General features: G+C 35.1%; 1 protein-coding gene across 2 annotated transcripts in view; it reads right to left on the bottom strand.

The window, feature by feature from the left end:
* Positions 1–14,706, bottom strand: part of ATP2A2 (ATPase sarcoplasmic/endoplasmic reticulum Ca2+ transporting 2) — a 52,305-nt gene that overhangs the window by 28,874 nt on the left and 8,725 nt on the right. For both annotated transcript variants that reach the window (XR_005033334.2, XM_036929323.2), the window contains exon 5: positions 11,550–11,688. Coding sequence is in view for 1 of the 2 variants with exons in the window: in XM_036929323.2 (XP_036785218.1) it covers positions 11,550–11,688 (139 nt within the window). In the remaining variant the exon portion in view is untranslated. The remainder of the gene's footprint in view (positions 1–11,549; positions 11,689–14,706) is intronic.

The following is a 14,706-nucleotide window of genomic DNA, read 5'->3' on the forward strand; positions in this document are numbered from 1 at the left end:
TAAAAGAGTCTTAAGTCCGAACTGGTCTTAAAAACCTGCCATATTCTAGTATTCTCTTAGCTAGAAAGACCCTCACATCATCCTGACCAACCCATGTCTTCATTTCAGAAAAGAAACTAAAGCTAGGAAGTAAAAGACATCTTGCCTACAAAACCTTAATTAATAAAAGACGTCCTTCAACTTGCTGTGTGACTCGGCTTTCTTTCCTGCTTTTTGTTTCTAAGAGTCAATTTACAACTGAAACTATACGGAAGCAGATTTTCTCTAAGAAGTAAAAGACCCATAAGTAAAGATTCAATGAATACTTTTCAAACTAAGACACAATCTTCCTTTGCAGGCTTCTGTGAATTTCAGGCAGGGTTTGTGTGTGAGGAATAGGTAGTGATCATATCCAGCAATATTTCTCTGATGAGGCATGTCAATGCCCTCAGGGCAAGTGGTAGTGGAAAATTCTTACTCTTGCCAAGGGGATGTTCTGCAATTTTTTTCTCTGAAATTTTTTCCTCTCTCCTGGGTTCAGGCAGCAAAATAAAAGAGTAGATTTTATTTCAACTACTTTCCATTTGCTTAACATCTGACATTTTTTCAAATTCAGCTCTTAGCTCCGTAAGTCCATAGCTCTTTAAACTGTGATCATAATAGAGATGTCCACTCTGAACAAAATCCTCAATGTATACTTAATGTGAAACTACCAGGCATACAAGTAAAAGTCAGTTAAAGGAAATTATTACTTTGGCACATTTTAGAACTGAACAAAAGCTTTCTTTACCATAAAACCTAGACGGAGTGTTTATAAGCCATGATACCTAAACATTGTTTATATTATGTCAAAAATAGTGATGGCTAAAATAATAACCCAGAAAAGGCCTTTTTATGAATTGGTTATATGTAAGAAAAAAATCTTATTGTGGCAAATTCCACCAGAATTATTCAAATCTTTTCTTTATATAAGATCAGAAATTACTTCCTAAATACCACTATTGTTTTTGAGTTTGAACAGCTCCTAGGAAAAGCAAGACATAATAGAATTAACCAAAATTACTTAAACACTAAACTATGACTCAAACATTTTCACTTATGTTTCCAATTTGAGTCATAAATTTGTACTGAGGCAGAGTGAATGAAATTCTTCACTTGAAAAGCCCTACTTGCCTACTTAAAACTATTTCCAGGCCATGGGGAGAGTGGGAAAGGAACACTACAAACTGCCATAGTGTACTATGTCTGCTCCCAATCTGATTTTTTTGAGGAGTATTATCTATGATAAGACTCATCTTTTAAAAGTGCAAAAGTGGTATCATTTTCTTGCTTAAAATCTTACAGCAACTTCTTACTAGACTGGAGATAAAATTTGATACCTTAACCATGGTTCATAACACCCTCCCAATGGCCCAACTGCTGCTTACTCTTTCCTTACCATTTTCTCCCTTCCCTTTAAGCTTCAAACACAATGGTCTTCAATTCCTCAAAATGCTGAGTCTTCACAAACCTTTTCTCCTTCGTCCCACCCCAAGTATATACTTATCTGTCTTTTCTTTTTTTAATGGCTGAATAATAATGCCCACTAAAATTTGGAGAATGTTTACTCTACACCAAGTATTGCTATAAAGACTGTATGAATTACTAACTCTTAATCTTTATAATTATAGGGAAAGTGTGATTATCTTCATCCCCAGTTTACAGATGAGGAAAACGAGGCACAGAAAGCTAATCTGCTCAAGGTCAATGTTTTATAACCATACTATCCTATCCTATGGACTAAATGTCACCATTTTCATGCCATGTAGGTGTTTTCTAATTTTTCCTGTTGTCATGTCATATGATAAACATTTTTTACTTACATACTACTTCTGGAGGATAGACTTGTAGAAACAGCATTTTCCTACAAATGTACATCTCTACCAAAAATATATCCCTGCCATTTCCCCATAGTCTCAATCTTGTATTTTTCTGAGCACTGGAACACCAAAACACTTTTTTTCAAAGTTCTTTTATTATCATCAAAATTTGTTTTACATTTTTACATAGTCAAATCTAGTGATCTTTGTGTTTTTGTGCCACACTTAGGAAACATACTCTTTATGCCATGTGGTTTCTTCTAATTTTTCCTAAATCTTAATCATAGAAGCAAGGATAGAAAGGTCGGCATTTACTGGTACTGTGACTACCACTGAGTCATGGGGATTGGGGAGCAGATGATTACAAGAAATTAGGAAATGCCATGCCAGCACCGTGAAATTTAGGTTAGGCTTCAAGATCAACTGGTCCATCACGATCTGATGGTCAGGGAGATAGTTCTGCACTCTTCACAGTTTTTAATGTCTTAGCTACCCTGACAGTGCTTGAATGAAGGGCCCTAGGTCTTAATACATTCACACTGAATTCTGTTGTAGACTATTTGCTCTTCTGCTTATACCCAAGATTCAGAAATTATGTTTGCCTGTGTTTGTAAAACCAAGCTTTAACTTACAGGGACTGAAATAATTATTTCTACTATTACCTGGACACAGATGACTCAGATCTCCATCTGTAACTGTTCTCTCATCCTTCTCATTGTGAAAACAATTCCATGGGGGAAAAGGCAAGAGAATAAACCTGCTCACCACGTAATATTTATTCATACATCTTTGCTTCTACTTCTTCGTGTTCACATTTTAGGAACAGGTAAAAACTGTTTACTCCAACAACGTTCCACCAACACTATGCAAATTGCTTAGCCAGACAATATTTTATTTTTGTTTAACTGTATTTCCCCCCAGTTCTATTTAGATATAAATCAACATATATAACACTGTATAAATTTAAGATGCAGATTTGATATATGTATATATTACAAAATGATTACTACAATTACTTAACCCCCATCACCTCAGTTATAATTTTTTTCCTTGTGATAAGAACTTTTAAGAGCTACTCTTAGCAACTTCCAAATATACAATATAGTATTGTTAACTGTAGTCATCACACTGTATTTTACATCCCCAGAACATATTTATCTCGTCAGTGGAATTTTGTACCTTCTGACCAACGTCACCCAGGCAAATTACCAATCTGATCTCTGTTTCTATGAGTCTGGCTTTTTTTTTTTAGATTTTACATATAACTGAGATTACACTGAATTTGTCTTTGTCTGACTTATTTCAGCATCATACCCTCAAGATCCATCCATGTTGTCATGAATGGCAGGATTTCCTTTTTTATAGATTAGTAATATTCCATTGCACACACGTATATCTATTTATCTGTTCATCCACAGATGGACACATAGGTTGTTGCCATGTCTTGCCTACGTATATAATACTGCAGTGATCACGGGGGTGCAAATAACTCTTTGGGGTGGTGATTTCATTTCCTTTGGATATATACCCAGAAGTAGAATTATTGGATCATGCAGTACACTTCATTTAAAAAAACCAAATAGCTAGAATCCTAGGGTGGATTCTAGCAAGAAGGGCAAATGAATCCCCTGAAACCGCATGCAAGATTTTTGAATTTATGACTTTTGAGAAGAGGGTCCATAGATTTCATTAATTCTCAAAGGGACTGTGACCTAAAAATGATTAAGAACTACTGATCTAGAGCTTTGCTCCTCAAAGTGTGGTCCACTTGGAAGCTTGGTAGAAATGCAGAATTATGAGGCCCCACTCTAGATCTATAAAATCAAAATCTACTCTAACAAAATCCCCATCTACATGAAGTTAGAGAAATAGTGCTGTAAGCAGCTGGCCAAATCTGAAGGCCTGTTTTTGTTTGTTTTAAAAACAGCCCTTGAGCCAAGAATGATTTTTACATTTTTAAAGTCTTGTTAAAATTTTTTTTTTCTAGAACCTGTTTGGGACCCACAAAGCCCAAAATATTTAAGTAGCCCTGTACAAAAATAGACTGCCAACCCCTGTGGAGTACAGCACAGAACTGACTCCTTTGATATTTGCTTTAGGGAGCTTGGCAGGTAGAAAGTGTTTGCTGACTATTCAGTCAGGCTGCTCCATCCTATTCTAAAAGCAAAAGAAGTCCACCAGGATTCATGGCCTAAGTAAACATATGAAATGGCCATGTTATCTGAACCAGACATCTTTTAGAGCCAGAAACCTCCTTTAAAGAGTCTACTCCAATTATCTGATTCTGTAGAGGTTAATTTACTTTGTCCTGTGTCATACTGAATTAGGATAATAATCCAGTTTTTACACGAATTAAGTCATCTTTCTATTTTACAACTTTCCTTTTTCTCAATGGCTTAGAAATGCCACTTCACACATATTACTAAATTTCATTACTACAAGTTGACTATCAAAAGTGAAATTTTCTTCCCTAAAATAGTTACCATGTTTACTAGTAATCTTTTTATTGAATAAATCCTGAAACTGCTAACACTACTGCTGAACATTTACTCTTCATTTTAGGAAATATAAAATCAACTTCCTTAAAAGCTAAAGCAAATGTAATTTCATGTTAAGACTGTATCATTTCTATCTCTTATACAATCTTAAAATATGATTGGCTCCAGAGTATAATACAGGACAGAGGTTATCTGAGGATATTTATGTTCTTGTGCTATTCATCAACTCTGGGTGGTTACCAAGATACATAAAGTTTCTTTAAAACAATCCTGAAAATAGTGGCCTTGAGAAATCAACAAATAACTCCCCATCCCCAGGGCATATACTAAAACCCAAGAATTCTAAACTTAAGACTTCTATGACTATCATAGTTTGATTCACTTTGATAATATTAGCAGATAATACAGAAAGCTTGATGTTCATCAAAAATACTGCCACTCATTTCTCATAAAATCATTACCTGATTTTACAACTTTTGGTTTCCAGCAATCCAGAGAAATATTTTCTGGCAGGTAACTGTCTCCATATTTTTATTTGCCAGATCAATTTTATTTGGCTCCTTCCTGTATTCTAAGGTTTACATAAGCATTTGGTATGCATGCTTACATAATATATCCTTAGAAAGGATATTAGCTGGTAGAGCAACATCTAATATTTAATCTCCTTAATTCCTCACATCTTCCCCTCATAAAGAAAAGAAAGAAAAATCACCCAGCCCAGTCTAGCCTTCAGAAAGTTTAGCAGAACCATCCTCTCAGATGCCTTCCAAAAGCTAGCCAAAAGAACTTTATCAACAGAAGTTAGAAGGTGATCCTTATAACCAAGCAATCACTATAATAGGTGTATTTCTTTCTCCAAGTATCAAAACAGCAATGCCATCTTGCTTTCATCTTCAAAATAGTTCACACTGTTCTGCAGATTTTCAATTCATCAGAAAGAACTCACATTCAATTTCATAATTTAAATAAAAGTAAAAAATTATCATATCTAAAAGCACAATTCATGCCATTTATCCCTTCAGGTTATGTTGAGAGAAAGAATGATGAGAAATAATATAGATTGACATTTAGAATTGAGTTCATTTCTATACTTCCACAGAACTGAATTATTTGGCTAACCTCCAAACTGCAGGGTTAATTAGATTACTAAACCTAATAAAACTAGAAGTTAAAAATAGCCTTAACACATATAGTCTTAAAAGTCTTAATAAATGCTTAACATCTTACCACACTGATAGACAGTGACTGCAATGGGCAGGGAATGAGAACTTGATAATATGAGTGAATGTCGAAACTGCAATGTTGTTCATGTGAAACCTTCATAAGATTGTATATCAATGAAACTTTAATAAATAAATAAATGCCTAAGCAGTCACAACGTTTTTGCAAAATGTTCCAATTCAATGACCCAAGTGGTTCTAGTAATCCAGCAAAACTATCATTTCTAGTTTGGATATAAATACACAATCAAGGAAGGTCACCAAAACAGACCAAACAAAGAGTATATTGACAACCAAAAATTAAAATTGTGACCAGGTTTCCTCAACATGATAAAGGGCATATATGAAATACACAGCTAACATTGGATGCTTTTCCCTTATGATGAGGAACAAGACAAGGACTTTTTTGTTCTTGTTTGCTATTGCCATTCAACATTCTACTGGAGATTCTAGAGCAATGAGACAAGAAAAATAAATAAAAGGCACCCAGACTGGAAAGATATAAAAATATTTGTTTGCAGATGACATGATCTTATATATAGAATAAGTAACCCCTGAAAAACTATCAAAACTAGTAGTAGAGTCTAGCAAGATTGCAAATATCTGTTTTATTTCTATACACTAGGAAAGAACAATCTGATAATGAAATGAACAATTTCAATCACAAATAGCTTTCCCCTCCCCAAAACAGGCAAAAACAGTAAAGTAAAATATTTAGAAATAAACTTAAATACAAGACTTGCACACTAAAAACAAGAGAATGACAAAAGAAATGAAAGACCTAAATAAATGGAAAGACATCCTATGGTCATGGAATGGAAGATTTAAAATTGTTATAATGGCCATTTTCCCCAAACTGATCTACAGAATGAACATAATTCTTATCCAAATTCCAGCAGGCCTTTTCTGCAGAAATTAAGAAGTTAATCTTGAATTTTAAATGCAAGGGACCCAGAACTGGCAAAATAAATACAGAACTGGCAAAAATAAAACAAAGCTGGAAGACTCAACTGGATATCTAAATGTAAAAGAATGAAACTGCACCCTTATACCAAAGGAGTGAAATTATCTAACTCCCACCACATCCAACATCTTCTTTGTCACCTGAGATTAGGCAATAGTTTATTAGATATGACACCAAATGTACAAGCAACAACAGAAAAAACAATAGACAAATGGAACTATATCAGAATTGAAAACTTGTATGCTACAAAGGACACCATTAAGAAAGTAAAAGAATGCCAACAGGATGGGAAAAATGTTTTGCAAACCATCTATGATAAGCAAATATATATAAAGAACTCTTGCAATTCAACATTAAAAAGACAACCCAATTAAAATGGGCAATGAATTTATATATACATTTCTCCAAAGACAACATATTGACGGAAAACAAGCATGTGAAAAGATACTCAACATCAGTAAGAATTTAGGAGTACAAATCAAAATCACTGTGTGATACCACCTCAAACATTTTAAAAGACAGTAAAGAGTGCTGATAAGGATATGGAGAAATCAGAAACCTCATACATTGCTGTTGGGAATGTAAAATGATGCAACCAGTTTGGGAAAGTTTGGAAGTTCCTCAAAATGTTAAGCACAGAGTCACCATATGCCCCAGCAATTCCAAGTCTATGTATGTACCTAAGAGAGTGAAACAATGCTTTCACACAAAAACTTGAACATGAATATTCAGAGTAGAATTCATAATAGCCAAAAGGAAAAAACAACCCAAATGTCTGTGAACTGATAAATGAAACAAAATGTGGTACAATAGAATAGTCACAAAAAGGAACTAAATACATAATACATACAAATATGATACATGCTACAATATGGATGAATCCTGAAAATAATAGCTAAGTGAAAGGCGATACATTGTATGATTCCATTTATACACAATGTCCCAAATAAGCAAATCCACAAAAACAAAGTAAATTGTGGTTGCCAGGGACCAGGGGAAAGGGAGCAGGGGAAGTGACTGCTAATGGACACGAGGTTTCTTTTTTAGGGGATGAGAATGTTCTGAAATTAGACAGTGACAACTGCACAACTCTTGATTATACTAAAAACCACTTACCTGGTACACTTCAAAAGAGTCAATGTTATGGCATGTGAATCATATCGCAATAAAGTTGTTTAAAAAAATTGTTACCTGAGCCTCCAACAAATTGGTCTGACACACATGCTATGTACACATTTGCTAAAGGATGTATATTCTCTAGCACATTAACTGCAGTTGAAAACAGAAGCAATAAGCCACAAAGACTCAGTTTCCTGAATTGTAAAACATACATAACAGTATACGTCTATGGAGCATCGATCGGATAGTTAAGAACCAAGCACCTGCAAGTTCATCACAGTCTCTGATACACAATCTAAGTTTAGCTATTATTGAACACACACACAGACTTCAAATTACCTGTTCTGCACAGAAGTTGCACATAAGAATGTTTACATCAGCTGAACCTATCCGGTTCTTCTGATTTTAAGTTTCATTTATTATTCACTGAGAACTTGTTACATGCTCAACAAGGATTACAACAGTTAGTGGGGCCCAGTTCTGCCTTTAAGGTGATCACTGCCTAGTGGTATGACAGAAGTGTTTAATAAAATGTTCACATCTATCTAAATCTAGATATCATCAATGTTCTGCAACCCTCAGAATGGTCAAAATTCAAGAAGAAAGAGTAGTGTACAAGACCCTCATGTCCAAGCATTATCCATGTTTTTAGCAATCAGTGACGGAAGAGTTGGTGGGAAAAAGTGTTAACTATAAGAACGTGTTAGTTCTCCCTACAAAGAATTCAGAAATAAGTGAAAGCAGAATGGCTTTAAATGTGTGTACTGCTTAGAATAGTTACTATTAGTAGTAAACATATTCACCTAAGATAAGGTGCCCATTTTTTTCTACTAAATTCATTGTTTTATTAAAAGAAGGAGAGTGGTTACCAGGAGCTGGAGGAAAGGGGTGAAGTAAAGTTATTGTCTAATAGGGACATAGTTTCAGTTTGGGAAGATGAAAAAAGTTCTGAAGATGGATGGTGGTGATGACTGCACAACAACGTGAATATACTTAATGCTGCAGAACTGTGTACTTCAAATGGTTAAAACGATAAACTGTGTATTATGTACATTTTACCACAATATAAACTAATTAAGGATGTTCCAAAAGACCAGAAATCTTAGGTCACACACACTATGGAGCCATCATTATTGTCCTTCCTAAACTGTCAAACATGCAAAGTACAAAACATTACACACAAGGAATGAAATTTCATAGTGGGCAAGAAAAGTCAGGTAGATCAGAGTTATAACTTCACCACTGTGAGATTTGTGCACTGGTAAATTAATAAGTTATACATAATTTGCCTAGCCTACCAAAAAAAATTAAAAAGGCCAGGGAAGTTTAGTGGTACTGAATTATTGCAAAAGGAATCCTGTATGGCTAGAGCATAGGGAGTGGTATAGATGAAATCACAGAAGCAAGCAGGATCTACACAATGCAGGGACCTTTAGGTGAAAGCATTTTGTATTTCAGGTGCAACAGGGAAGCCATTGAAAGGCTTTAGCAGGTGCGTAAACATGACCTTTAAGAAGCCACTCTGGCTGCCCTGTGTGGAATGGACTGGAAGAAGAGGACAACTTAGCCAGAGCCTGATTAGGACACAATGACAGCCCAGTGTGAGGTGATGGTGGGACTGGTGTGGTGACTGAGGAAACAGAAGCTCACAAATTTGGGCATGTTTCAGAGATAGTAAGAGAATGACTCCCAAATTTCTCTGTTAGTTTGGTGTCTAGAGTAAGAATTACTGAAATGAGAAAGACTGGAGAGAACCAGGCTTTAGAGGAAAAGAGAAATCAGGCCTTCATTTATTTCCTCAAATGGGAAGATGCCTTAAGGATCAAGGTTACAGTTTCCTCTGACACTGTTTACCAGTGCCATCTGCTGATACAAACTAAGGATAAAGGCTTTCAGGGTAATTTCCCTAAATTTTCAAGTAGACTATATTCTTAAGAGGCTGAAGAGTATTAACAGATTCAGCTGGAGAAATTAAAAACATACAAAGTCAAATAGAATCTTGTACATATATTTAGGAAATACTATCTGCAACCATGACTACCATATATGTGTATAGAAAGACAAAATATTTTCCGCTAATGTTTCTTTCCTCAGTTACTAGTACCATCACCATCCAGTCGCCTGAACTAGAAATTCTGCCAGGATCTTTTATTGTACATCCTAATGCCATCCATTCAGTTATCAAAACCTGTTGCTTTGCATCTACATCTGATACTCATTTTTCAAACTATTCATGACCATAATCCCATGCCCAAGGGAAAGTCAGAGTTAATATTCTGCATTAAGACCTGGTTAAAACAAAATCTTTAAAGAGTGCTCCAGGTGACTCTGATGGACACCCCTACTTAACAACCACTATTCATAAACTCAAAATCTTCCCCTCATTATTCTTAACACTACTGCACTCCTTATCTCTTGACATCATTATCTTTTTGCCTAGACCATCAAAATGGCCTATCTCTAGCCTTCCCCATTCTGACCTATTTTCTACATCAATGCCAAAATTCAATCTAACTCATATTTTTGCTCTAAAGTCCACTGTGACAAATGGCAAAAATCCTAATCCAGTTTTACAGATTAGATAATAGCATCAATTTCCTGATTTTGGTAATTGTACTGAAGTTACATTAAGAGAACGTCCTTGATTTAATAAAATAAACACTCAAGTATTTAGGAATAAAGGGGCATCATGCCTGCAACTTACTGTCAAATAGTTCAGACTTTTTGAAAATAGTGAAAAATGTGTGAATGTATATATACAGACTGAAGGAGGATAATGCACATGTGATATAATGTTAACACTTGAAGAATCTAGGTAAAGGCCATATGGGAACTCTTACTATTGATTTTTCAACTTTTAAGTGTGAAATTAGGTCAAAATAAGTTTAAAAAAAATTCAACAGCTAAAGACTTCATTCTGAGGTATACTTTTGTTAACACTCTGCAGTCCTCAGTAATCAACATGTAAGTATATAGACAGTATTCTTCTTTTTCTGGAAGATTAATGACAAAAATTATGGATAAGAGAATACCTGTGACAAGGTAATTTCCTTTCAGAGGCCGAAACTGTAGAGTACAGAGCAAGCAATTAGCTCTTTGAATTCTCCTCATTAAAATAAGTAAGATAAGAACAAAGCACACCTTCAACACAAGTCAGTATAAAAGCACTACTACGAGACAATTCACAAAAAGAAACCAAATGAAAGTATTCAGAGCTGAAGGGGGTGGGGTGGCTGGCTGGCGGGCGGGCGTGTGTGTACCAAGAGTTCAATGACTCCAAGCAGAAAGATGACACAGGCTGTTCTGATTGGTTCCAGGGGTGCTCTGTGCTGCCTGAATACATGGTACTGAACTAGAGTTCACTATACAACGAGGATACTGACCCCTTTGAGATCTTTGGATTCACAAACTCTTTGAAGCCCACTCAAAGATTCCAGGCTAAGATCCCTGGCTTACTGTTATGTTAAGTTTTTTTAAGCAGAGATTTTAGAGCCATTACATTATCCTTAACCATCAACTTAGTTTGATAGTTACATAGTTACAACTTGTGCCAAGAACCAAAATAGGAAAAACCAGGTAGCCATTAACTAGTATTCTAACAAATGCTCACTACAACTAATTGTCAAATCAAGATTAAGTTCATTATCTCACTAGTGCTAGTGCACTACAATGGACAAAAAGTAAAAGTACAATAATTCAAAACACTGCACAAAAAAACCTTATCAACAACATGAAGTGAGATACCAAAATACTTCAAAAAATTTTACAGAAAACTTGATTTGTCTGGATGGCACTGAAAATATGTTAATATAATTGGTATACAAGCATGATTTTTAAAATAATTATGAGCCTTGAGAAAAGGACTGCATTCAGATGTACAATCTAAAATAAAACAGAAATGATAACTTACCAGCAATTTCTACAATATCACCAGGAACTATGTCTTTAGCTTTAATTCTCTGTACACTCTTTCTGTCCTGTCGATATACTTTGCCCATTTCAGGCTCATACTCCTTAAGGGCCTCAATTGCATTTTCAGCATTTCTTTCCTATACAAAAGAAAAACAGAAGATAAAAGTAATGAACACATGCTTGCCACTGCAAAAGTATTTTAGCCCAAGGAATCAAACTTAACAATTCTAATCTCATCTTCTAAAAAAGGGACACAAGAGGCACACATAACATTTGTTGTGAACAACTCACATCCCTAAAGTGATGAATGCTAGGCCCTTATGATTTAGTATTAAAAATGAAAATAAAAGTACCCTAAGAAGGGTAAGGATAAAAAAACTAACAGAGAAGAGCAGTTCTAGAATTTGTTGTCCATAAACACACTGTGAAACAGCCTTCACCTCAAGCCACACGCACCCACACCATTTTAATCTATCTTGCCTCATGGGAAAGGGGATGGTCTGGGGCTAAACTTCCTGGGTTTAATCCAGGCTTTTCCACTTAACAGCTATGTGATTGTGGAGAAGTTACACAACACAAAGGTTCACTGTCTACAAAACCAGGACACTAAGAGTACCTACCCTCAAGGGTAGTGAGGATTTACAAGCTATATGTAAAATGCTCAAACTGTGTTGCGGCATGTAGTAAATGCTATGAACAATGAATTAAGAAAATCAAGTTACACTTCACAAATGCTAAGAAACCTGTCTCCAGTGGTAAAGACCAATAAATGGTTGGACTGTCATCACAGCACTGCCAGTCAAACAGCGTATGTACCATAATATTATATAGAGAAGTATCAAGACTTTGCCACACACAGGTTTTCCTTCTTAATTTCAAGATGAAAGATATAGAATCAAAATGTGTCATGTTTTTAAAAAAAGCTACAGTAAAGTTCCTTTAAGGAGAGAGAAGGGGAGGGAAAGAAACAGAAAGACAGAGAGACAGAGAAAGACAAAGAGAGACAAAAAGAAAGAAAAGCTTATGTGCCAGATCTGTCTTGTCTTCTTTTAGAGAGTAAGTCAAGAAACAAATCGACCCAGGGCATGCCCAGGTGAAGCTACTCAATGGACAAAGGAAAGGATTCTTTCATTTCTCTCACATTTTTGCTCTCTGATCTAAAGCTCTTCAGTTTAACCTTTACTTGGATAGAATTTATGCTCAGTGTCACATAATCTCACTTTTCACCCTGTTATAACAATTGTCCATTGTGAAAAATGCCTAAATCTCTTAAAGAAAATTTAGATGACACAAAACTGAAAACTAATGGCATGCATGTCTCACTTTTTATGTATGCATCCCTGAGAAAGTATAGGAAACCTTAAATTTAGGAAATTTATAATAAAAGTAATTTCAATCTCTTATCCGATCTGCTTAAATAATGAGTAGATCTGCAACAACTTATAATTAACAGAAATACTGTAATATTTAAACCTAATTAATGTCTCTGCTAAAAAGTCCTTCAGATTAATTTCAAATGTTACTGATACTGTAGAAAGCATAAATTCTGAGCACTGTTGCTCTTCCATTACAGTCATATTTGAAACTACTTTTTCCACAGATCTTCCCCCCTTATTTATGTATTGTGGAGTTTTACTTCCCTTTCTTCCTCTTCAAAGTCATGTCAGGTAGAGTTTAACTGGACTGCTCAAAGTTAAGATGTCCCACATGGACTATTATTTTGCTCCTACTAAAAATTTGCAAAGGTCCACTTAAATTAGAAGTATACATTTAAAGATAAATTATCTCAGACTCTGAGCACAAAGATACCAATTAAAATCACTAAAAAGCCTTCCCTCCAACTCAGATTATCAAAGGGAACATTTAGAATGTGAGAAAAGGGAGAATAATATTTAGGGGGTAGGAAAGGAAAGCAAATGATCATAGATTCAAATAGGTTACATCAAAAATAGGTCAACTTGGGGAAACACTAATATACTTAACCTACTACCAACAAAAGGGTAATATAGAGGACCTTAAAAGGTTTCCTTTGTTCTAAAAGTTTGAATCTCCCACTTCTTCCACTCAAACCCAGATTGTTCTCAATGTCATTTCTCAAACACATTTTGTACCTTTCTACTCATGCCACTCCCTCTCTGGAATATTCTGCCCAGCTTCCATCTACGACTGTTTCTCTGTACTTCCCAACTGCTTTTTACTTCCTTTAAGAAGCTCCCCTCGAAGACACTGGTCAGAAATGTGTTCCTCCCATTTCCCAATACTACCCTACACCATAATTATAATGACCTTTACTTCCAAAAGGCAAAAACCCCCCAGTATTGCTCAGACCATTCTGTATACTATGTAAATGGAATTAAGGCCAAAGTATGTTAGTTACTTTTTAAAAAAACTAAGATAAATATAAAAATCCTGTGAAAACTGCTGTAAAATTTTATTTTGGGATTCAGATCAGCCTGAGTCTAGATTCAAATCCCAGATACTGTTCTATGTACTACCTGTATGGTCTTTGATATGTCACTTAATCACTCTGAAATGCATGTCACATCTGTGAAATGGGAATATCATCTCTTCTACAAGATCACTATAAGGATGAAATGGGAATGTACATGAATTATCACCACATAACTGGCATAAATTATTTAATAAAATATGTATTACTAGTTTGTAAAAGACAACCTAATCTGTGTATTGTTTCTTTTGCCTAAATTATTCACAAAAGGATCCTTTCTACTGAATATAAACAAAGGAAAAATTAAAACAAGAGGAATACAGCACAATTAAATTTTTCTATATGAACCTACCACATAAAGACCTTCATGCCTATAAATAAAAAGTTTACAATTTCAAGAAGAGAATGTTTATAAGGTGTTCCCACTTTAAGAATGAAAGATGCATTCTCTTTTAGTCCTCAAAGGGGTGACTATATCTGTGAAAAACCTGAAAGATCAATATTTAAAATGAATCTCAAGTATCTCAGTGTGCCTTAAAATATATCAAAAAATCAAACAGATCAATAGTCCTAAAGGAGTTTAAGTCCTCAAGCTAGGTGTCTACAGAAAAACACTGATGCAAACAGGGGAAAGGTAAATCCCATTGTTTCTGTGGTAAAATTTTCTTCCATTCTGTAAAGAAGGCCTGGGCAGCTGAGGGACAAC

This window comes from Manis pentadactyla, chromosome 14, assembly GCF_030020395.1.
Source record: "Manis pentadactyla isolate mManPen7 chromosome 14, mManPen7.hap1, whole genome shotgun sequence".
Classification (NCBI taxonomy): Eukaryota; Metazoa; Chordata; class Mammalia; order Pholidota; family Manidae; genus Manis; species Manis pentadactyla.